The 26,261-nt window shown below is 41.3% G+C and overlaps 1 protein-coding gene across 2 annotated transcripts in view; it reads left to right on the forward strand.

Annotated features, from left to right (window-relative positions):
- The first annotated feature begins 201 nt into the window (after positions 1-201).
- UBTD2 (ubiquitin domain containing 2) overlaps positions 202-26,261 on the forward strand; it is a 70,660-nt gene continuing 44,600 nt past the window's right edge. The window contains exon 1 of one of the 2 annotated variants that reach the window (XM_044454488.1): positions 202-301. In XM_044454488.1, the coding sequence (XP_044310423.1) occupies positions 232-301 (70 nt within the window). In that variant the 5' untranslated portion in view covers positions 202-231. Of the gene's footprint in view, positions 302-6,279; positions 6,632-26,261 lie in introns of those variants that run through there. The other variant, XM_044454489.1, reaches the window with a different exon arrangement.

The following is a 26,261-nucleotide window of genomic DNA, read 5'->3' on the forward strand; positions in this document are numbered from 1 at the left end:
GCGGGCGCATGAGCGCAGGAGGCGGGAGCTGAGGCGGGGCAGGGGCGAGCGCAAGCGGCGGCGGCGGCGGCGGCGGCGGCAGGAGGAGGGCGGCGGCGGCGGCGGCTCCGGAGCCAGCGCGCCTGCCCGACCGGTGGCGGCGGGCGGCGGCGACAACAACGACGGAGACGGCGGAGCTCGGGCAGCGAGCAGGCGGAGGAGGGGGTCTCCGGGCCGGGGCGGCCGGGCCCCATGGGCGGGTGTGTGGGCTCTCACCACGACTCCTCGGGCAGCCTCAACGAGAACTCGGACGGCACCGGAGGTGAGCAAGGCGGCGGCACGAAGGGGCTGGGCTCCGCTCGGCCGAGGCGGGGAAGCGCGGAGAAGGGAGGCGAGGAGAGGCGGCACGAGCAGCTGCTGCCAGTCTACAACGAGGAGGCGAACCGGGAGGGGCCCACATCCTTCTCCTCCTCCTCCTCCTCCTCTTTCGACATCTTCCCCTCCCGCACAGACCGGGGTTCCCTCTGCCCTGGGAGAGACCCTCTCTTCCCCCCTCCTGGAGGTCCCTCTTTCAACTTTCCCTAAGTGAAAGGGTTGCCAAGCGCTTGCCCAGGGAGTGGGACTTTCCGAGCCGGGGGGAGCAGCGGCTGCGAGTGAGGTGGGTCTGGGGCCCTGAGCTGGAGGGGGCAGCAGGCACGAGATGGAAGATTCCCTTTCTCTCCCTCCCTCGTGCGCACACACATCCCAGCTGTCCAGGTATGGGAAGGGAATGGGTCTCCGCTCGCGCCCCATTCCCTGTGGCTCCATCTCCCTATCACCTTTCCTTGAGAAAGGAAAGTCAGTATTTCCCTCCTCTTCTAATAATTCTAATTTATGGAAGGAGGGCTGTGTGCTTTTTGAAACCCATTATGTTGTAACCCACCACAAGGCTTTCATGAAAGTAGAATGATAGGTTACAAATTCACCTAATAAATACATTCCCAGGAACACCAGTTTCCCCCTTCTTGACTGTGCTTATTTTAACAAGACATGTGTGGGAAGTAAGCTTTCTCATAAATGTGGCTTTTCTTAAAACTCCCTTGCCCTCTGGCACTCCTAGCACACATTTAGCAGAGAAAGACATATTGTGTCAGAGGATGGTTTTCTTACTGGAAATACTCTTCCTTAAAGCAGACTAAACAGAAAAGGTGCCATTTAATGTTTTTCCTGTTTTTTAAGTGTGTAGATGGATGTGATGGTCAAAACAATGATGAGGGGTTTTGCTTTCCTTGAGATGTTTCTCCTATTATGTGAAGATAACTTACCTGCCACTTCAGAGTTATGTCCACTGTTCTTTTCCAGTGAAAGTATAGCACATTTCTTCTTAACTTTCCCAGTTTAAATAATATGAAATACTATCGGAGTCTACCAGATCTTCTTACTACACATTATTTAAAAGTGGTAGATGATGTGGCGATAGCAACTTTTCTGTCTTTATTCATTATGAAAATGTTTATTTCTGTCACCATAATACTATTACTTTCTGCAGCATATTATTGCTTATAGATTTGATCTGAAAAATCTTGGCGCTTGTAATGTGTTGTTAAATGCATTTTTAAGTACCAAGATGTTATGGTCCATAAAGCTACTTTATAGGACCATTGACATTCAGGGGTAATGTCTGTAAGGGATAAATTTCTGAATTGTCAGAGTTGCATGGCACAGAGTTATAGAACTTACATGAAAGGAAATCAGATTTTAGTACTTGTATCTCGAGTCATGTACCAAACTTGAAAGGATATATTTCGTACATTATCAAAACCAAGGACAGTGGAATATAGTGTAAAATTAATCCAGATAAAATAAAATAAAAGCAAATGATATCATTCACCTACAGCCTTCAGTTGGGCCTTGATCATTCACAATGCCTATGTAATGTCACCCATTGTTAAGAAACTACCATATTTGCAAGGTATTATGAGGCAGTACAAGGTCATAAAGGAAACAGCCTAAACTGTGAATTGCCTTGCTTTTATCTTGACCTTGTGATCAACTGAATTTGCTAGAGTACCAGCAAGACAGAATCTCTCAGTGGAGGAAGATACCATTACTTAATGTCATATCATTATACTCAACAGAAAGTTATAGGCTGCACATGGTCATTGGAACTGTAGAAGCTTCCTGCCTTGGATTTACCTACTGAGGTTTCATTCATCTCTTCCACACACATTGGCACCATTGTGCATTTCAGTGTAAATAGCCTACTATGCATGATATACCAGCTGGATTTTCTAGGGTGCCCATCTGTGCAAATAGTGTACTAGAGTGCAAGCTTGGGCTGAAAGAATAAATACACTTTGAAACGATTTCATTTAAATTCAGTCAGGGATGATTCCTGTTGAAAAACATGATTCTCAGAGCTCTTTTCTTAATGCATGAATGTATGTACATGATGTATGCATGGGCCTATGTTTGCATCACAACCTTTTTCGGTTTTTTTTCTGCGTTTATTTTAAAAGCAGATATCGTTGAGCTGCTCTGCTCAAAATAACTTTAATGTGCCATAAACTAGCAGCCAAGATGTCACCCCTTAGTCTCAAGATGCAGAAACTTTCTAACACACACAATTGTGGTAAATCTGCATTCTGACTAAAAGTATCTCAGGGGAAGCAGCTGTATCTTGAAGTTTCACATGCACTGCTGCCAGAGCACAAGGAAAACTACTGAGCTTGATACTGGGTTTGCTAGACCACTAGGTCATGTCTATCTCCAATTTCATTTGCAGTGCTAGATCACAGGATATCAGTTTCAGGTTCCTACAAGTTATTGTGAGATCATGAGCAAGAGGAAAACATTTTTGAGGTTGATCACAAACAAGAATCAAATACAGCCTAAGCAACTGCAAAGTGGCCTAAGCTAATGAAGTTATCAGTGTTTGTTAGGTTGCCACTGATTAATAAAGTTCCTGAAATAATTACTTTCTCAGTGCTGCTATCAAATGCACAATATAAAGTCCACAGTAGATTGTTTATCTGATAGCAGCATTAACATCAGCTGAATGTCATAATGTGTATGCTAATAACGTGGGAATGTTTATGAAATAAAAATGTCAGAATAAGCCTTTGTCAGCCACTTTGGTATAATTATGTTCCCTCTGTGCAGTTTTCAGGAAAAGGCATGAATACCTTTGGACTTCCTATGGGAAGTACAAGTGGGAGAGGGTGTCAGGATGAATAGATATGCGTTGGGCTGCTCTTTGTTGGCAAGCATGTTTGAAGGCAGTGTCTGATCCATCATCTGCTTCACCTGGCTGCAAGGGGTGGAGCACCATCTGAGAGGCATCTGTTTCTCAAGCTTGCTAAAGTAGCTGTTCTGTTTGGAAGAAGGCTCAAGTCTCTGCCTGATAGTCACAAGCATGAATTTGGAGCCAGTCCCAGTTGCTCCTTCTGTCATTATTGCTGTTGTTTCAGTTTATCAAATCACTAGGTCAAACCCTGGGCACTCTGCTTTCTGAAATTACCTCATCCTAGAAAGCTTTACTGTACATCAGGGGAGCTGTCCTCTTGTATCAGTGTAGTGTTTTGTTTGTCTGCCTGATTCAGTATCAGTTCATCTTAGTCCAGCATTGTGCAAATATATTATCTTTGCTGAAGAGGATAGTGTCATAGGCTTTGTAGTTGCTCTTCCATTGGAAGATTTTGCTAATAAACTTCTTATTCAGATCAGTCTGTTGTAGGTTTATCTTCTTTAGAAATTGTGAATGAAGAAAGAAGACTGAGTTCAGCAAGGCATTTCGTTATTTGTACAGCTAGAGAGAAAAGATCCTTGAAGTATGGGTGTTTTAAGCCATTACAGATTAAACCTTTGGTTTGCAATTGTCTATTGCTGCTCTCTTCCTGACTCATACTTTTCCTGTTCATGGTACAAAGCTCTCCAACAGTACAGTTTCATTCTTCATTGTCATCTTGGCTCTTGAAGTATCCTGAAATGACCAATGACAAGTAATAAGAAATAGAAGCCCATAATTGCACACACGGTTAGCATGTTAAAATTAACTACTGCATATAGAATGGCATACTGCAATGTCTTACAGCTGCAATAAAAGTTTTGGGAGGCCAAGTATAGCCACTGGGCTTTGCTTTGGCTGTGTAGAAAAAGAAGTCCTTGCATAATTTGGAATGGAATAGGCAGTTTATACAGTAATGCTGATCATGTTGGAAACATATGATCAGTTGGAAGAGCACATTTACATAAGCAACAGCTTTATTCTTCTGGTTCTTTATGCCTTTCATTTGATTTATAATAGACTCACTGTTGCATGTCCTTGGATGCTCATTCATTTTTTAAAAATCAAGAAAGATACAGCCAAGATCATGATTCTCCTCGTGAAACTTCCCTTTCCAAGTTGATTGTGCGATTGTTTATTCCTCCCCACAAGCTTATATCCTCAATTGCTTTTGGTTCAAGCAAAGAAAGCATGGAAGTTAAATTAGTTCTGCTATCTATTGTTTAATATCATCATACATATGCTATATCAAATAACAGTTGTATATGTGTGCTCTAACATACTGCACTTCTGTGATACCATCTATATGATCTCCAGAGAAATATTAGAATTGATATAAGCTCTTGGGAGATCTAGAATGTTGAGGCAGCCACTGTTTGCTCACAGATATTCCCTATAGCAAAGCAGGTGCTATGGAGTGACTGTCTATAACTGCAAATGCAGATAATTATGGGCACCCTGTTAAGGGTGGAAAGAATATGGAGAGGAAGGTCACCTCTCTGCTTCTCCTGCCCTGAAGAAGAGTTAAAGGATGATTTTGACTATTTGAGACTTTTGCTCCGGCTTGCTACAAGAACAGGGTTAGATGCCACCATGATCCATCATATCCTGATGGAGCCTCACTCCTCTCCTTAGCCCCCATTCAGAATGGCCACAAAATGCCAGCCCTGAAGTGGATCTTTCAATCATGGAGCTGCAGTTGATGTAGACAGAATCACACCAGCTGTAACAGAGCATGCCAAGTTTAGAGCCATTTTCCAAGATCAGAGCTGGTACTCTGAAGTGTCCTGTGGCTATCTAGACAGCATCTAGTAGCCATAGGCTTGTGCCCTAAATGAGTTATTTTGCAAAAGCTAGTTGGTTGTATTGGTTCAGAATGCAGGTTTGGGACTCAGGTGATCTGCGTTCTAGTTCATTCAGCCATGTAGTTAACTGGATTATTTTGGACCAGTCACAGACTCTCAGACCAGCCTACCTCACAGGGTTGTTGTTGTGAGGATAAGCTTGAGAGAAAGAGGTGAATTATGTAAGCTGAAGGAAGGAAGGCAGGCTATAAATATAATTAATAAATAAATGTCCTATGATTTAGTTTTTTCTAAAGAGCGATAATCCAGGGATCAAAAATTACCTCTTTATTCACAAAGAGCCTTCTAGGCCCTGGTGAGTAGGAATGTAAGATTATTGAACTATTCTTTCCTCCATCCTTAACAGCTGGAATATATCGGAAAATGGATTGCCACAGCACCAAGACAGGGGATACCACCAGGAACTATGCCTTTTCTCCCATTACTGCTGTGCTGTCTTAAATGTGAAATAAACAAGTGTGTTTGCCATCTTTTTGTTAGCAGAGGACTGGCCCTATAGACTGATCCTTGGCTAATACCCTTATTCTAGTGTAGACTGGCAAATCATTAGAATAGGGGGCAGGTGGATCGATGCAGTACCAGCACATCCCTGGATATATACTGTAAAGATCGGAAATACATTGCGTGAATTTTGGGAGCCTTTCAGAAGTTTCTAAGATGCACCATTAGGGAAGTCAAGTCCAAGCAATCTGGAGGTATGTATTCAAAGTTCCTTACCTTGAATGTATCTGGAAAGATTATGAGAAGCAGAGTCACACCTGGCATAATCAAGGTCTCACAAACAAACTCTCATGGTTTCCAGTGTTGCTTTGTAGACTAGAATGCTAGTTCTGGTATAGCAAGAGTTTTAGTGGTTAGTTTATGCATGTGTATGGAAGAACTGAGGATCTGTGCTCCACTTGCAACTAAACAGTGCTGCTAAAACTAGAAGTTGACTGTACAGAATGCTTAGGCTTCAAAATACCTAGGTAACTTACTCTCATTTACAATTAGTTTTGCTCCTCTTCTGTAAGGCTGCAAGTATGTCTCAGAACTGCTATTGTGCATTATTAATGGTAAAAGAAACTTTCCACAGTTTAGCATTACATGCTGATGTTACTTTAGTTATTGACTTAGGGATAATTACCCAATAAAATGGATTCCACTATTTCTATCTGTTCTCTGCATGGGCTAGTGCATGTTGTTTTATGTAACTTGGTCTACATGTTTATACTATTATAAGAAAGCTTAAATGATTAAGGGTGCAAACTTGGAAAAATCAGAAAAAGTTTTTCAATCCCAGCATTCCCCAACTAGCATGGTTGGCTGGGGAATGTGAAGAGCTATAGGACATTTCTCTGCCTAAAAAATGCTTTTCTGTCTAAAATACTTTCCTTGATCTACAGATTTCACTCTAGTTGGGTTCCCAGCAATTCTAACAGTTGTTTTGTATTCACTTTCTGTTTGGAACAAGAAAAATAAATGGACATTAAAACTCGACTTGGAAGAATTTGATCGAAGTCTTCTGTTCATTTTTAAGCAGGTATAATTAGGACAAAGTATATTAAATATTTAATTTTACATCTGGTGTTGAAGTTATGCATTTTCTGTTAGAAAGTGTTATTTTCTTATGACAACAAACAATAATATACTTGGCTAGAGATTGCAGAGCTACAGGAAACACTCTGTCCCCATCCATCAGTTAGAGGACAAAGGACAGCTGGATTATGTGGATTTTGTGTTGGTGTGTGTTAATATAATCAATTGTAAACCATCATGAAGATCATTCAATAGAAAAGCAGGGTGTCAATAATAAATAATGCAGTGGATAAACTACTGTAGCATTGACAGAGCAATCTTATTCATGTTTACTGAGAATTAAGTCCACTCTGTTGAATGGTACTTATAGCCATTATAGATGTGCAGAGGACTGCAATCTGAAACTGTTAGGAAACCCCTGCAACGGCTGGGAAAACTACTTTTTCAGAAGAATGTACAAGTGTCATGGGTTCAGGGTTTAATGCAGGTTTTTGTACGAAAAGCAGTGTGAGAAGGATTTAGTTGCGTGTGCTCACGCAAATAAGACATAATGGGGGCATTCACATGTAATGGTAGTAAACTGAGCTAACTGATCCATGTTTTGTCTCAGTGTATGCCACACATGTTCCAAAGCTTTTTTGAATATTCAACCCCCAATTGGGAATTATTACATGACATCTGGACATCGGCAGGTTAGGTTAATCATGGGTCAAACAACTCAAAGACTAACTACTAATTGTAGGCTAACTGTGAGTTGTCCAGGTTTGGACACCACATGGCAATTGCTGGTATTCAAAACGGCTAAGGAACATGTCACGGAAAATTGTGAGCTAATTAACCCGTAATTTGTCACTGTTGCCAATAAACTGGGACATTTTGATGCTAAACAAGTAGAAATACAGGTTTTAGAACTGTGAATTCTGAATGTCCAATATTTCCAAAAGCTAGAATTGCAACTCCATTAGGAATGTAGGTTCTTCAGCTCTAGGTCTAGAAACCTCAGGCAAGAAACAAAAAATGCAAAGGCAGAAGAACCTTTGGAGTTAATGTAAAAAAATGGTATCAGTGGTAGAGAAACTGAATAGGGCTATACAGTTTTGTGACTTGGGCACATAACAAAAGACTGAGCAGGCTGTAGTAATCTCTCACATGACTCCAGCAGAAGTGAGAAGGAGTAAAACAATTGTGAGTCGTGATCTAGTAAACAATTGTGTAGTAATCTCTCACAGGACTCTAGCAGGAGAGAGAAGTAGTAACAACTGTTTACATGTTAAACTTTAGTTTGTGCTCTGATGTTTCTTGGGGTTTGTTGACTGATAAGTAACAATTCAAGTTTGCTTAATTAAAACTAAACGTTTGCTGTTTAACCGGGTTTTAGTCATAAGTATCCATATACCTGACATGTCAACAGATAATCCGTGAAGGTCCAGACAGATAGTTATGAATTGTGAAAAAATGCTAAGCAACTTAAGGATTTCTTGGAGTAAATGACAACCAACATTATTTAACAGGCAGAAATTTTAAGGGATGGAAGGCAGGAACTTTATTCTTCCTTCTAGATAGTAGAACAGTAAAAGAAGAACATTGCCTCTTCTCATGATTATCGCAATGTGTTACTAAAGCTATGCTTTCAAGTTACCAGAATTTAAACTTTCCAATTTAACACTGGATGTTATGCAACTGCTCAAAAATGGAGGATGGGGATAACTCGTACTTCTAAACTAGTTAGAAACTCAGGACAGTGCTGAGAAGGTGGAAAATACTCTAGAAACCACATTAAAATTAAAGGATTACATTGGCAAGGGTGAGATAGTTGTCTTTGCCCCTCTTTCTTGCATATGAGAATATGCAGGTAGCACTCAGCTCTACCTCACCTTTTCATTGAGCTCTGCATCAGTGCCTGGGCTTGGTAATGGACTGGATGAGGACCAGCAAACTTGAGACTCAATCCGAACAAGATAGAGGTACTGTTGGTGGGTGGGTCGTCTGTCCAGTTGGGAGACAGCCTGTTCTGGACAGGGTTGTACTCCCTCTAAAGGACGAGGTTGATAGTTTGGAGGTGCTCCTGGATCTGGAACCATTGCTTCGGTCACACGTGGAGCACCTTCTATCAGCTTAGGCTGATCTACCAAGTATGGCCCTATCTGGACAAACAAAACATGCTCTGGTAACCTCTCGATTGGACTATCGTAACACTCTTACCATGGGGCTGCATTTGAAAACAATCCGGATACTTGAACTGATTCAGAAAAGGGCAGCATGGCTGTTTATGGGGACTGGCCCTCAAAATCAAATTATGCCAGTCCTGTTTCAGCTGCACTGACTCTTGCTTGAGGTCTGGGCTTCAGTGCAAACTGCTTGTACTCACATTTAAAACCCTAAATGGCTTAGGGCCAAGTTATCTAAAGGAATGCCTCCTCCCATATGTATCTACCTGAACCTTAAGATCATCTTTTGAGGTGCTTCTTAGGGCGCTCCCTCCAAGGGAACTAAGGAGAGTGGTGACCAGAAGAAGGGTCTTTTTAGTTGTGGCACCTCATTTATATTATTTATTTATTAAAAGCTTTTGTATGCCATCCTATTATACAAGATCTCAGGATGGCTTACAATGTTTAAAAAGACAATTAAAACAACAATTTCAATAATAATGAAACAGAACAAAACAATAAATCACAAGACAAACAGAGCGACTAAACTTTAAAACTATTAAAGTTTAAAATACTATTTAAATAAAAAGGTTTTGGCCTGGCCCCGAAAAAAGTATAAACCTGGCGCCAGGCGTACCTCTCTGGGGAGTACATTCCAGAGTCTGGGCGCCACAGCAGAGAAGGCCCTACTCCGAGTTGATGGCCTTTTTACCTCTCTTAGAGAGGGTTCCTGGAGAAGGGCTTCTCCCATAGATCTTAAGGGGCATGACGGCATATAAGGAAGGAGACGTTCCTTCAGGTATCCTGGTCCCAAGCCATTCAGGGCTTTATAGGTCAAAATCAGCACCTTAAATTGGGCCCGGACTTCAACTGAAAGCCAGTGGAGCTGGTAGAGGACTGGCATTATGTGAGAGTAATGGCTGGTCCCCGTCAGCAACCTGGCAGCTCTGTTCTGTACCAGTTGCAGTATCTGGACCATTTTCAAAGGCAGCCCCTCGCAGACCGCGTTGCAGCAATCCAAGCGGGAAGTTACCAGGGCATGTATCACTGTTGCTAGGCAGTGCTCATCCAGGTAAGGATGCAGCTGATAGATCAGTCAAGGTTGTAGGAAAGCACTCCTTGTCACCACTGCCACCTGGAACTCCAGTGACAGCTCTGGGTCAAGGAGTACTCCCAAGCTGCGGACCCTGTCCTTTAGAGGGAGTGCTACCCCATCCAGAACTGGGTCAAAATCACCTACCTGGAGACCCGCACTGCCCACCAACAGGACTTCCATCTTACCTGGATTGAGGCTCAGTTTATTGGCCCCCATCTGGCCCATTACATTGGCCAGTCACCGGTTCAGTACAGCCACTGCCTCACCTGGAGCAGATGTAAATGAGAGGTAGAGCTGGGTGTCATCAGCATACCGATCACTCTGCAGCCCAAACCCCCTGATGACCTCTCCCATGTAGATGTTAAATAGCATGGGGGACAAAATAGAGCCCTGCGGGACTCCTTGGCAAAGCTGCCATGGTGCAGAGCTATAGTCCCCCAGCACCACCATCTGGAATCGGCTGGCCAGATAGGAGTGGAACCACTGTCATGCAGTGCCTCCTACTCCCAGTCCCACCAGCCTATCAGGGAGGATACCATGGTCGATGGTATCGAAAGCCGCTGAGAGGTCCAGGAGAACCAACAGGGACACACTCCCCCTGTCTCTCTCCCTGCACAGGTCATCATACAGGGCAACCAAGGCAGATTCAGTGCCATACCTGGTCTGAAGCTGGACTGAAATGGGTCCAGATAATCAGTTTCATCCAAGAGTGCCTGGAGTTGTCCTGCCATCACCCGCTCTAACACCTTGCCCAAAAACGGAATATTGGCCACTGGTCTAAAGTTGGTGGCCATCTCTGGGTCCAGGGATGCCCTCTTCAGGACCGGCTGGATCACCGCCTCCTTCAAGGGGACTGGGACCCGGCCCTCCCTCAGTGAGCCATTAATAACCTCCTGGACCCAGGGACCAGACCCGTGACTGGCCTCCTTAAGTAGCCAGGAAGGGCAAGGGTCAAGAAGACAGGTGGTAGGACATACCATCCCAAGCACCTTGTCCACATCATCAGGCCACAATAACTGAAACTCATCCATTAAAGATGGACCAGACAGGTCCATCTGGACACTTCCCGTACTGGAACAGTATCAACTGTGGAGTCCAAATCGCAGCGAATCTGAGCGATTTTTTCCTTAAAGTGCTGGGCAAAGTCGTCACAGCAGGCTGCTGAAGGTGCGACCACGTCATTTTCCTGGCCAGCATGTATTAGGCCTCGCACTATTCGGAAAAGCTCCGCCTGACAGCACTGTGAGGAAGCAATGGAAGTGGAGAAGAACTTCTTCTTCGCCGCCCTCACTGCCACAGCATAGGCTCGAAAGTGAGCACGTAAGCGTGTTCAGTCAGATTCGCCCTGAGATTTCCTCCACCTGTGCTCTAATCGTCTCCCAGCCTGCTTCATCGCCCGCAACTCAGGTGTATACCATGGTGCCGAGTGGGATCTGCTCGGCAGGAGAGAGCGCTTAGGAGCGATCATGTCGATTGCCCTGGTCATCTCCCTATTCCACAAATAGACCAGGACATCAACAGGAGCGCCAGCTTTATCAGCTGGAAAATCCCCCAGAACCCTCAGGAATCCATCTGGATCCATCTTGCTCCAAGGGCGGACCATCTTAATAGGAATCAGCTCCAAGCATAAACCTCATGAGGAAGTGATCTGACCATGACAAAGGAGTTAAGGTCAAGTTTCTCACTTCCAGGCCACCCTCTTCCTGCCCCGTCCAGAAAGCCAGGTCAAGCGTGTGACCTCTTTCATGGGTTGGGCCAGTGATACGATGAGACAGCCTGATGGGTGCCATGGAAGCCATGAAGTCCTGAGCTGCCCTGGATAGAAGTGCCTCGGCATGGAAGTTGAAGTTCCCCAAGACCAACATCCTCGGGGCCCCCAACACCAGATCCGAAAGGATCTTAGTCAGCTCAGGCAGGGAGTCTGCTGGGCAGGAGGGTGCACAGTACACCAGCAGAGTCCCTAATCTGTCTTGATCGCCCAATATCAGGTACAAACACTCACTTTATAGAATCAGCTCTTCAGAGAGGCATGCCTGTCACCTACCTTTTCTCTTTCTGGCTCCAGGTGAAAATTTTTTATTCTCCAGATATTTTAATAGTTAAACTTTAGTTTTAATGGTGTATTTTATATCATTACTGTGCCTGTATTTTTAGCCTGATCACAGCAGTGGTGGCCTTGTTGGATTGTATTACTGTGCAGATGTTTGTGACTTGATACAGCAATGGTAGCCTTGTTGTTATTGGTTGTTTTAGTGATTTCATTGGTTTTACTGCTTTGTTGTATTGTGTCTGTTTTATTTCTTTGATCTTGTTAACTGGCCAGACAGCCTTTGGGCTATTGGACACTATATAAATGTAACAAATAAATATAAATAATCTACTTTCATATTTTGTCCCTTTTTCGGTGCTGCTGAATTATAACCATGGTTCCCTTATTTCTCTCAGTGTTATGTCTCTCCTAGTCTTTTGCACCTATGCACAAACGTATATGCAGCATTTGTATGTTACTTACTGGACTTCAGCTCCTTTTAACAAGTGAAAGACACAAGGAAATGATCAGGCAAGATGACCCATATTGGACGGTTGAATCTGTGCTTTTGTGCACTTGCAAAAACTGACACAGACACACACGTGCAGACACAAAGATCCCATTTGAGCAATTCTGAGATAGTTGCTGGGAGGAAGGTTGAAAACAAGTGAAGGGGCAGTCACAGACAAGAGGAGCCAGTGGTGCACTGGAAAAATTGCAAAAAGCAACACAGGTCTTTTTGCAGCTCCTGTCATATGGTTCAGTAGCCACTCGGCACTATTTATGGTGCCGGATTCAGATGTGATGGCAAGCAACAACCCTATCACAAGCCATTGGTTCTCATGGTGAATTGCTGGGGGTGGGGGACAACGACGACAATCCATGCTGGATTTCCTGCACCAGGTTGAGACATCACAGTAAGCCACGGTGGCAGTACCCTGGCTCATAACCCACCATAGTTTATCATATGTGAAAACCCAGCCACAAATGTGCTCATAATGCTTAGTTATTCAGTAAAAAAATGTAAATTATAGAGCCTTTGCCAGTTTACTGCAAATCACACTTGTAGATCTCCATCTCTTGCCCACTTCTGCTTTACTGTATTGGATATTTTTACATTGGCAAAATAATTATTTCTAGCAGAATTAAATACATACTCATGCATTTCTATTCTGGTGAGTTATCTTGGGTGCATTAAGTGATGAAGCATGTTGGCTGCATCAAACATGCTCTGGGTCAGCCAATGAAATTAGCATTTTCCCATATGTGAAGTAAATTTTTATCATATATCTGCAACCTGACACTTGCGCTTGGTTGTGGAGATGTGGTAAAATTTACCTTCTGTGTCAGCTGTGTTCCTCATGGTCACTGCATGGTATTTATAGGCAGCTCTCTATGTTGTATGTAGCCTTTTAACAGGCCGGAATGATCTAAAAAATTACCCATTTAAAAATATCAAAGTGCTTTTATTCTTTAAAACAGCTACTCACTTAAGACATTTTTGTTACCCATTTGTAACAGTTAAGCTATATTACTCAGCTACTTTTACTGAAAGTGATGTTGTGAGGTCTTTCTGAGAGTTCATTCTACACATTTATGATTTGAAACATCTGTGATTTGCTAGGGTTATACAAAAACTTGCTAACATTTTTGTGAGTTACATTAACCAGAACATGATCTTTTAAGAGTGAATGGATGGTCAGTAAATTGAATTCTTTTTCGCATTAAATATATTTACTGAGCAGTATAAATGGCTCACTAGAACAAAGAATACAAGGCATTTCTGTAGAGAATGAAAGATGATCGTTTTCTGAAAAAAATTTCTTCTTTGACATAGGAGTGAGTGTCTCTCCTTTATGAGTAGCAAGAAGAAAAATGCAAGAAGCTATGAAACTATTACCATTTTCTATGTTCTGCCCTAACCACAGTGAGCCAGCGAGGTTAAGGATTCGGCACATGTCCGCCACATGGTTTAAATGTTATATTCAAACAAATTCAAAGCTTTATGTGGAAATTATTTTTAGTGGAATGCTTGTAAAAATTTACTTCCCCTACTTTGCTTGTTTAAATTTATGAGAGAAAGACGAAAAGACAGCAGAGAAGACTGTTGACGCTCTGATTTTACCACACTCAAACAACTTTGGCTGATAAGCCATAGTTGTCTCTTTGGTGAATTTTATGAAAACTTTCCATGGAAAAATATAGCACTGAGACATGTTCTGCTATGCATCACTGCCACCATAACTGATCTGCAATAATAATAAGTAGGCTATCTTGAGGGCTGTCATAAGCCATAGTTTCTCAGCCTTTCCCTTAATGTGCAGTGTAGGTTACACTCCTAGCCTCCGCCTGACCCTCATCCCATAATGTTCTTTTGGAGAACAGTGCTGGGAGCCAGCGTGTTGTTAGTGGTTGGACTGCTGGACTCACAAGGTTCAGGTTCTAGTTCCCACTTGACCATAAACTTCAGTGAGTGACTCTGGACCAGCCACAGACCCTCAGCCTAACCTTACTTCACAGTGTTGTTGTTGAGAGGATAAACTTGAGAGGAAGAGAATTGCCTTGGGTTCCTTGTAAGAAGAAGAAGAGTGGGGTATGTGTGCATTGTAATATTCATAGTAATAATTTGATCTTTCCAATGTGACTGTGCTTAGGGGAAGATCTTTTCTGACCCCTGCAAAAAGGGGGCTATTAATAATATCCTAAGCTATATGGCTTAAACTGGTAGCACTTGATAGAAATATCTTCCCTGTGTCTTGAACCACAGTTTTTGGAGATGCCATAACTTCGGTAAGTGTCCACATAGTCAGACCGTTTGTACCTTATGATGTAAGTATTTTGACCTGGGCTATATCTTAGTGGATATAGCCACACACATGGCAAGTTATTGTGTAGTAAGTTAGTTGGTTAAACGCTGACATATTTCCTCTAAGAGTATGTGATTTGCATTAATACAAAGCTGTATCCCAGTCGTTACATAGCAATTTATGTTCTAGACTGTTTTACTCTCTATAAGTGGCAATTTTATTCTAGAAGTGTTGGAGACTTACACTACTCCAGAAGTAGACATTAAAAATAGATGTTGTTGCGAGATAGTTCTGGGGCAGCAGGTGTAGAGCACTAGCCTATGTTATGACCTGGAACATCGAGGCCAGTGGCCTGTTTAGTTAAAGATTGGGCCAGTGCCCAACCAGATAGTATTGGTGTATGTGCGTGTTTGAAGATTTGGGAGATGTTACATAGGATTATCAGGACAATGCATAAAAATAGTCAAAATTTATTTTGGCCAGCTACTAAGTAGTTCATTATGTAGAAAACATATTGGGGACAGTATAGCAGAACTGCCGAACTTCTTTTGGCAAAAGGCTAAGTTGGCTCCAACAAGACAACTAAGGGCTACATGCCAGCAATGCGTAGGATCACGCCATTGTTGGCATGTGCCCTGATACATCTGTTCCTGTACACGCACTCGTGCATAGCCACACACCCATGACTTTGATAGTGCCTGTAGGAGCTGCTGCTGGTTGAGTCATGCACCAGCTTCATTCCTCCACTTCTTCCCCAACTGGGAAAAGAAAGAGACGAGCAAAGTTGGCATTACCTACATTTTGATGCTCTGGCTGAGTTGCAAGTCAGCTTCACTCTCTGATTAGGATTCCCCCATCAGGGAAGATGATGGAAGAGCAAAACATTTCTTGAGCTGTGGCTTGGATGCTCTGCTTATTCATGGTGAGGAAGAAACCAGGTGGGGCAGCCTGGTAAACTGGATTTGGCCCATATGCCAGAGCTTGCTTCCCTGCCCCTGCCCCTGCCCCTAGGCCCAGTTCTCTACATACCAATGAACATGTTCAAACTGAATCCTGTCTTGGCTGACAAGTACTTTTGAAAGCTATCAGGTTTATGGTTTAAGAGTTCTTATTATGGATATGTAATAATCATCAGGACAATGTATCTTCCCATTGGCTAGTTTACTCGGGAATTCCAGTTCAGTTTTTTTTATGTGTGGAAGGACTCGCTGGAGAAGAGCGTAATGCTGGGAACAATTGACAGCAAGAGAAGAAGGGGACGGCAGAGAATGAGGTGGCTAGATGGAGTCACTGAATCGGTGTGAGCTTAGGTGGATTCCGGAGGATGGTGGAGGACAGGAGAGCCTGGAGGAATGTTGTCCATGGGGTCACAATGGGTCGGGCACTTTATGAATAACATAACATAAGGCATGGAAGTAGCTTTTCTTTGTAAAATTTCAAACACTGGTGCAATTACATTGGCTATGTTAATTCATTGGCAAATCAGTTCTGCTTTGTCCAAAAACTGTATGTATGTAGGGTAGAGTGAAGACTGGCAGTACTGAAGACATAATAGAAAATAAGGAAAGCTTGAAGCTCTGTTAATAATCCAGGAGCATTCTGCCTTTGAGTTCGCCTGGAAGGCTTTCTTTTCATTTTAGAGAGGTGCTTTGTAAAAAAAAAAAAAAAAAACCTCTTTGCTAAGAAAATAAGAAGGAGCTCATTTATATCTACTGCAGATGCTGCTTGTAGTTTAATATTCATCCCAGCTATGCAGTTGAAAAGAAGGACCAAAAAGAAACCTAATTTGTTAAGTATTGCCAATGTATCAGTTAAACATGGCACATTTTAAATAGTGTGTATTTCTAACACATCCCCGTTCAATACATTCCAAATATTAAGCAGCTATTTCAGTCAGGCACATGTGTGCAGTACTGAGTTTGTTCTCGATATTTTGAATGAGGAGACCACAATATATTTGATGAGTATGGCAGGCCACACAGGTATATTCTTTGGAAGCCAGTCTGTCTTGCTCTTGACAGAGAAACACCTTCAGGCTAGAAAGGGAGGGAACACGTCTCTCCTAGCAGTAGAATCACTAATGCACTTACGAAGCAGAAGGAAAGGGGTACTGAATGGGACAAGTGTGTGGTGGTGACACTTAAGTTGAATGACAGCTGTGTTCTAATTTTAATATACCTTTGAACACAGGGTGTTCTGTCCTGAAGTGCTTGATAAATGGGTCTTTGGATTTTGTCTCTTTTTTATCCTGTGAGCATTTTGGCCAGTTGTGTTAGATTAATGCAGAAAACTCTTCTTGCTTTCATCAATTGAAGAAAGCATTTAGAAATCATGGAATTTGGGGGTTAAAGAGATCTAGTTAGCCTCCCACTTGGCATTAGATGATCCAGTGTGACACTTTTCTAAGGAGGAAACAGTTTGAGAAGGGGCAGAGGCTTGTTTCTCTCCTAGGTCAGCCTTGCTTGCCTTCCAAGAACCACAGGCAGTGTTGCTTTCTCTTCAGAACTGCCTGGTTTTGCTTTTGGAAGGAAAGGTAGATAAATTGCTTCCTAACATAAGGTGTAAATAATGCAGCTTCAGGAGTCTTGATGTAGAGCAGTCTTTTGTTGTCATTATGTGCCGTTCAGTTGTGTCCAAGTTAGGCCTCCAAAATGTCTCGTCCTTGACAGCCCTGCTCACTCTTAGAAACTCAAGGCTGTGGCTTCCTTGATTTGGTCTTCCTTTTCTTCCGCCTTCAACTTTCCCTAGCTTTCTTCACTGTCTGGTTTTCACAGCCATACATAGTGATCAGGAATACAAGGGTGTAAATGATCTTGGCCTTCATCTGCAGTTAAATGTTCTTGATGACCTTTGCTAGTTCCTTCATCGCTGTCCTCCCAAAGACTCAGTCTTCTTCAAATTTCTTGACTGAAGTCTCCCTTTGAATTGACTGAGCCAAGTATGTGAAACCTTTCACAATTTCAGTTTCTCCAGTGCTGATCTTTCACTTTCATCAGGAGTCATGTCAGTTTGCTGCTGCCTTCTGCCCAGGAATATGTTATAATCTGATATCTTAAATTATTGTTGTCTTCCACTAATAGTCATTCCTCCTTCCTCTGATCGTATTCCAGCTTTCCTTATGATATGTTCTGTGTATTGATTGAACAGATTGGGAGATAAAATGCAGCCTTGCCTGATGCCTTTGCCTACAGGAAACCATTCTGTTTCTCCATATTATATTTTAATGCTAGCTTCCTGTCCCTGATACAGGTTATGGATCCAGGCAATCAATGGTGAGAAACACCCATTTATGTCAGAACCTTTCATAGCTTCTCAAGATCCAAGTCAAAGACTTTGCTCTAAAGCAGGACAAATATTTTTCTGAAATGTTTGGTGTGTTCTGGTAGCTAGCATATATTTGTAATGTCTCAAATGCCACTTCCTTTTAGGAATCCATCCTGAACTTCAGGCGTTTCTTGCTCTATATAGGATAAAATTCTTCATTGCAACACTTCACTTGCATGGGAAATTAGTGCAATGGTCCTATAGTTGCTGCTCTCTTTTGCATCTCGTTTCTTTAGGATTGGATTGTATATTGAACATTTCCAATCTGTTGGCCATTGTTTTGTTTTCCATTTTGGCAGCATATTCTTGGTAGATTTTGGAGTGATTCAGTCTCTGTAGCTTGAAATAGTTCTGTTAGTATCCTATTTACTCCGTCTGCTTTATTTTTTTCAGGTGCTTTAAGAACACTTTTCACTTCACTTACTAATACTGCAGCCTCTTCCCCATAGGATTTAAAAGTCTGTCATCCTCCCATCTCTTCTATATAGGTCCTCCATATATTCTTTCCACCTTCTCTTTATTTTATTCTAGCCAGATATTATATTCCCATACTGTTCTTGCAGCATTCCTAATCTTCATTTGTATTTCTGCTTTTCTTGCACCATCTAGAAGAATTCTCTTGCTTTTCATCTTTTACAGTTTTCTTCTGTTTCTTTACACAGAAAAGTTCTGTCACTGTAATAGTTCTTTTTGTCTCTATGTGACAGTGAAAATTTGCACTCAGGAGTCTGATGATATGTCTGTCACCTTTGGTTTTGCTTCTTGCCTGACCTTAGCAACTGTGAATGTTTCTTCTGTCTTCCATCTATGCTTTTTCTTTCTTGTTGCTACAGGAATTGTCTTAATAATGTCTGGTTTCAGTTCACAGTTCTTGTAGTTCATGGTCAAAGTGGACTCGGGAATGTTATCTAAGTTATATTTTGGGACAATGAGCTTGTTAGTGATCTTTTTCAGCTTGACTCTGATTTTTGATATTACTACTTCAGCAGTCTGTTCCTAGTCTTGATTTAGCAGTAAGAAAACCACTTCTTCATCTTCTCCTTCCAATTATTTAATCTGTTTTATTTCTGTATTGGCCATCTGGTGATGTCCTTTGTACAGTTGTCTGATTGCTCGCCTGAAGTTTGTATTTGCAACAAACAAATTGTTGGCTTCACAGAATTCTATGAGTCATTCTCCCAGTTCTCCCACAACACTGGATTCTGCTTTTTTCCTATTTTTAAATTCCAGTTCCCTATGATTATCAGCATGCCTTTTTTAGTTAGCTGTTATTGAGCTTAGAGTTGAGATAGGAATACTTTTTCCTTTCCCCTTGGGGCTTTACTGTGGGGAAAGATTTATGTGTGGACAGAATGAGCAGAGTAATTCCATGTAGGCTACCCAGAAGTAATTCCCACTTCGTTGCATGTAAGCTTACATAGCATTGCAACCTTAAATGGACATTTTGCTTCTGTCAATATGGAAGGCTTTGATTTTCCTCTGTTTCTACTCAGTTTTCTGACTTAATTGTCTTTTGACTAGCCAGTCTTCCAGGGCAGTAGTTCTGTGAATAGCCACATCCTCAGTGGGAGCTATTTTGTGGTTGTGTCCACAATACTTTCTCAAATTTCCAACCGTGTCTATAGGTCCAAAAAGATTATACAACCCCCATAGTGAATGCATATTTTTAGTTTTTTCTCCATCCTTCCATAGAGAATATGTGTGTTCAGTGTTTTTCTCCACCCTTGGAATGTAACTTCAGTTGGAAGTCTGAATTGTTTGGATCAAATTCTATCATTCCAGATGTCTCTTACATACCATGAATTTCTTGGCAGTCTTCCTTTCTATTATTTTTCATTAATGGTTTAACAACCACAAGAACTTATAGTGATATGTTGCTGTAGTTCTATTTGATTGCCAGCATCTTTTGACTAAATATATTGGTATTTATTTGTGTCTAAGATAGGTTCTTGAATTTGACAATATGGCGTTCACAATTATTAAGCTGACTAATCTGTAAAAGAAGCCTGGGTTGTTTCTTAGATATCCACTGAGAGCAACTTCTGTGAAACTCAAACACAAGTATGTTAGGTTTATGATAAGTGAATTTCATCCCAGTCTTTTAATATTGATAAAGTTACTTGGCTGAAAGTAAGTTTATCAAGACAATTTATATTACTTTATATTTTCCATAAATATTTTTTCAGCTTTAAGTAGCAACAATCAGGTATAAGTAATTTTGTTTCCATTTGCAGAAATGGTGTGACAGTCAAAACCCATTCCTCAAACTCAAAAACCTGGGAGTAGTTTATAAATACATTGTTATCTTTTAAAAATACACATTTCATTTTATCATTTTATCTTGTCAAAGCTTCATCATAGCTAAGTATTTCTTTGGGCAGAATGTTGAATGTGTGCAGGTTGTTCAGAATCAGCAGCAATCAAATTTGAGCTCTCCTATGATGGATTTTTCTCTAATCTTTTGACTAGGATCATTGAATAATTGTCTTTTAAAAATAGGATGCTTACAGGATTATAGAAGGCACTAAATTCTGTAGAGAATTTTTTTAAAAACTTTGTTCATTATACACTACCCACACATTCTCCAATAATAGTTTTAGTTGTGACAGAATAATCCTTCCTAATATTTTTCCCTAACATTGCAGAAGAATCCAATATTTCTCTGGTATTTGGGCTATATGTTTTAAATACATTAAGCATATTACAGAATCACTGACTATTTACATAGAGTTGCTATATATTTGCAATGTGGGGAAACATTCTGTATTGAAGCTTTAACACTAACAATACTCAGGTTGGTAGGGGTACACTGCACTTCTGAAGGGTTTCAGTGCTTCCCCTTTTGCAGCATAATCCTGTTCATGTCTCTTGAGAAGTAAATCTTACTGAGTTGAATGAGACTTGCACCTGGGTTAAGAATTCTTACCTTATATATGCCAATATTAGAAACCAAAATAAACTGAACAGAATCATATTTTTAAAATAATACTTGTCTCCGTTCAGTGTTAAGAGTCCCAGGACCCAAATTTCAAGGCAGTATTCAAGTAGCATATGAACCAGGGAAGAAATAATCAGCATGAGGGTGGGTAACTTGTGGCCTTCTAGATATTTTGGCCTGGAACTCCTTTCATTACACCTGGCTTGGACTGATGGGAGTTGTAGGCCAAAACATCTAGAGGAATATTCATTACCCACTTCTGATTTACATAGTGAATTATTTGACTACATGTATGGATTCTTACATATTAATCTACTTGCATGCCTAAGTTATTTTGAATTCTAAACAATAGATAAAAGTTCAGAAGCAAGCATAAGTTATTCCTTATAGTTTTCTTTTCTTCTAATCTTTCATGAGTGAAAGGGAATATGTGCTTGGCCCAATCATTTGCATGTGGCTTGGGAAGGTGCTGAAGCTTAATAGGAAATAAGTGGCCTCTGTCATCCTTCTTGTAGAGCACAGCAGTTAAAGAAAAACAGAGAACTGGATAACATGCAAACTTAATAGTCTCACTTAATAGTCATTAATATCAAGTCCAAACAAATGCTTCTGGGAAACCTGCAGGCTTGGCCTAATGAATCACGAGAGGAATAATGTTCCACAGTGAGAGGTAGACATTGACCACACCTGTAAGCATGCAGTTTGAACTCCATGTCTCAACAATACAGTCTAGAGCAGGGGTCCCTGGCCCTGGACTGGCACCAGACCGTGGCCTGTTAGGAACCGGGCTGCACAGCAGGAGGTGAGCAGCACATGAGCGAACGAGTGAAGCTTCATCTATGGGCGTAACCTCCACAGTTCCCCTCCTCCTTTCACTTGCGGGCTGCCACACAATAAAAGAAGGCAGGATGTCAAGAGTGCTCTGACCAACCAAATCCAGTCTTTTTCAAATGGGCTAAAGCTCCTCTGACAGGCACCTTGTTTCTCCAGTGAGATAATGATGTAAGCTGCCCCTCAACCAACAGTATCCATGTGTGGACTGTGGCTTGGGCTTAGAGCAGGCACTCCAATAGAAAAGGTGGAACGACTGAGCCTTAGACCAATGGGAGCAGGCAGATTGAGGTGAGGGGGCAGGGCTGCCTATCCATTTTTTCCCATTTTTTTTCTGTGAGAGCACAAACCCTACTATAAACTGTGCATGCGAGGGATCTAGGTTGCGTGTTCCCTATGAGAATCTAATGCCTGATGATCTGAGGTGGAGCTGAGGCGGTGTGTTGTACAATTATTTCATTATATATCACAGTGTAATAATATTAGAAATAAAGTGCATAATAAATGTAATGCACTTGAATCATCCCGAAACCATCCCTGCTCCCAGTCTGTGGAAAAATTGTCTTCCACGAAACTGGTCCCTGGTGCCACAAAGGTTGGGGACCACTGGTCTAGAAGAAGATATTAATGTAAGAGCTGTTTATTTCATATCATGTGTTATCATTTTGTGATCTGCCATATACCCATCCTTTAGTAAATTTGATCTTGGTTATTTTAAAATCAGGGTTTCATGATGCCTGTCCTTTTGCTCAAATTTTCCCTGTACTGGCATAGATCAGTCATTTCGCACAGTTCTTACAATAAAGGGAGAGTGTAAATATAGCTGTATTCTATGTGATATGTGTCTGTGTGTGACTGAAACATGGACTTGGACTCATGTGAGGGTATTCATGTTAAAGAAAAGCACTCAAAGTTCATGCATTGCCCATCGATTTTGAGGCCCATAGTATAATAGATACTTCAGTACAGTTAGCATGTTCAATTCAGCTTTATGTATGATTAACTCTGCATGAATACTGTCAGAACTAATTGGAGTCTTGTTGGAAAATTGAATGATATGAGTAATGTAACAGTCTGTGGAAATATTACTACTTGATAGGCACCTGTAATTTACTAGCTGCTTAGCATGTGCATTCGTAGTCAGGTAGGGTAGCCATTTAGTTCACCGCCCAGAAAGAAATCAAAGAATAAATTTGCATGAAATCTGCATGTGCTCATTCCTATAGAGATGAATTAATTTGGAAAGAGTTATTATAATTTTAAAAATAAAAACATAGAAACAGACCGAGTCAGAATGGGTCTCCCAGGCCCTCTAGTCTGATCCCCAGCTCCCTCCAGCTCCACTCACAACATGCCTACCATGTGCATGTCTAGCCCATCCTTGAACACCCTCACTAATGAGGCTTCAGCCACCTCCTGTGGAAGCCCATTCCATACCCTCAGGATCCTAATTGTCAGGAAGTACTTCCTGGCATCCAAATTGAACCTTGGTTCCCTGAGCTTTGCGCCATTGGAATGCATCCTGCCCTCCTCTGCAGGGGAAAACAGGTCTCTACCCACCTCCATGTGGCACCCTCTCACATACCTGTATGTCTCCAAGCAGTCAGCCTGTGGTCCGCTAAGGCCTAGGCTGTGGCCCACCATGGGTGCCCAAATCTCTGCCAATTTTTCCTGGACCTTCTCTGCCCTACTGTTGAGGGGGCTGAAGGCAGATCATGATGCAGAGAAGGAATATAACAGAGACACTTCCTAAGTGCCACCCTCTCTGTGTAGAACGCACTCTCCCTAGCTTTCAAAGCAGCTGTTTGGGGGGGGGGGCACAATTGTGATGGCAAGGGCAACATGGCTGGTTGAACCTTTCCCAAGCATCTTCTTCCCTGGCTACATCTCATTTCAGCAAACCCATTTTGTGCCAGAGCACAACTGAGATAGGGAGGAAGGCACATGAGGACAGTCGTTCCTGTGTGCCATCCTCCGTGTTTAAGTCAGCTGGGCAGCAGGGAAGGGGAAGACACTGACATTTGATTGCACAGGAGTAAAAGATTTATACCTCTTTATCCAGGCACTGTGAGATAGATGTGGGGAGAGTGTCTGTCTGACTTGGAAAGGGTGTATGCAAGAAAAAGAGTGAGTGATTGCAGGGGAGGATGTGTGTGTGAGCAAATAAGTTAAGAAGGTGAGGAGGAGGATGCCCAGGTCATATGCACCACTACATTCGGCTAAGCTCATTGACACATGTGGCCCTCAAGAGCCAAAAGGGTGCTCCCTTTATTAAAATAGAAATAATGTCATTTTACAGTATAAGTCCACAGACAGGGAGCCTTTTTGGCTATTGTGCTATATCAGATAGAAATACATTCACTAAAAGCTCAGGTTCTTTTATTCTTTTTCTTTTCAAAAAAGCTGCATGAAATTTCTACACTTCAAGTTACCTTTTATTAGGAATTAACATGAAACAAGCATATAATTATTCACATCTGTTTATCTAACGTGTGGCGATGTGCTGCATGTATGCAGTCAAATGCCCTAACAGAAATGTTTACTGTGATAAGTTTCTCTGTATTAAATGAAGTTTCTAAGTGGATTTGCCTAAGAGGCACCTAAATATTATTGCGCTCTTGTAGCAGCAGATTTCTAAACTAATATGAATTAAGGCAATGGGTAATCTAGTGAGTTGGTTGTAATGGCTGGAATATGTGTGTCCTGTAAAATACACAGAAATCTTCTAGCAAGCATAGATTTTAAACATTCTTAAAAATCTATGCTCGCTAGAAGATTTCTGTGTATTTTGAAGTCAATGAGTGTGTTTTGCATGTAGGTTTGGAATGCCATTTGATTTTTTTTGCATACAGTTATCTGAGCAGGTAATGAAAACATTTTCACATATTATGAAAATTTACAAAGATGTTAAGTAAATCTTATTTGACTGTTCTTTGATAGCATAACACATTTTAATTAATGCAAAGAATGGAGTAGATAGATTTTTGTTGCCCCTCTCTAATTCTTCAAATTAACCTGACTTGAAGATAAACAGCGCGTAATTAATTAAACCTGTTTAATATGCCCAAACATTCCCATGCAAAGAAAGTGTGATCCAGATTTTCCTCATTTCCTTCATGTACCAGTAGTTCTTATCTCACTTTGTGAGGTCCTAATGATATGAAAATGTGAATGTAAATTGGTATTGCTTTCTAGTCTGAGATGGATTAATCAAAGGTTGTGGCACTAATTATGATCAGATTTACTTTTATTGTTTAAACCTGATTATACTGTGTGGGTCCTTTCAGAAAAGTAAGCACCAGAAAGCAAATTGTGTGTGTTGAAGACTTAAACTTGGATCCTTTGATTTTTCCCTCTTTTTAATTCAGACTGTTGGCCTGCCAGATAAACTATCAGTTCTGCCAAACTAGGAAGATGAATCCTGACTTGATTATCTAACCTCATGTTCATTCTTTAGCTAATAATGTGTTTCTCTCTCCTGTTTGATTGAGATGTACAAAAATAAATCAAGTATAATTTTTTTAAAGGTGTGCTGCAAAAGAATTGTACATCCACCTCTTGAGGTGTCAAATATTTCTTGAGTTCTTTCAGACTACAGTTTCCAGTGTTGCATTGGGGAAATGGATGATCAAAGCATATTAAATATGTTTTTCATCATGTAATGAAAAATATGGTCCATAGAGGAAATATTTTATACTATAGTACCATATCTTGCATTGTTTGAATTGCATGCATTGTATATAGACTCTCATGATACACTGGGAAGGAATTGTATCAGTCTTTACCACATTGTGGCACTGGAAATAACTTCTTACTCTGAATTGTTACAGTGCCTCTAATTACCTTGTTTTCATAATTTCAAACTGTCTATACAGCTGTTTTGATTTTCTTCATGCAAAATAAGCATTCTTTCTTAGAACAGCGCAATCCTTTGATCATTATCTTTGTCCTCCACCATTCTGCCCAACTCCTGTAGCAGTCTTTTCAGACTTTTGTGCTCATTGTAGTAATTGGAATGAAGCTGCCTGCAAGAGTTACGGCATGCTTCTATTTGGAAGGAGATTGTTAAATTCTAATACTTTTAAAAAATCCATAGCATATGTAAATGGGATTTATGCCACTTGTGGGAAAAGATAGTTAGTGATAGAGTTCTTATATATTGCTGAGATTGACAAGGCATTACTTGTACCCAGCATGGACTTGTTGAGAATATGCCTCAAGCAAATTGAAAACATATTTTGATTATGGGTCCTGTTGATTTTTTGGCCACATGTATGTCAAAGAAACAAACTTTTTTTCTGACATTATATAGACTGGGCAGAGTAAATGAATGCTCTCTGGTATCTGAACACTCCAGAATTCCCATGCTGTGCCAGCACGTACATGACAGAGCAGAAGAGACAGTGAAGGTGATTTTCGTCTCTTCATTCTCCTCTCTGTTCCTTCTTTCACTAGACGTTCT

Source organism: Varanus komodoensis, unplaced genomic scaffold (assembly GCF_004798865.1).
Source record: "Varanus komodoensis strain SLA01 unplaced genomic scaffold, ASM479886v1 scaffold7_3, whole genome shotgun sequence".
In the NCBI taxonomy this organism is placed as follows: Eukaryota; Metazoa; Chordata; class Lepidosauria; order Squamata; family Varanidae; genus Varanus; species Varanus komodoensis.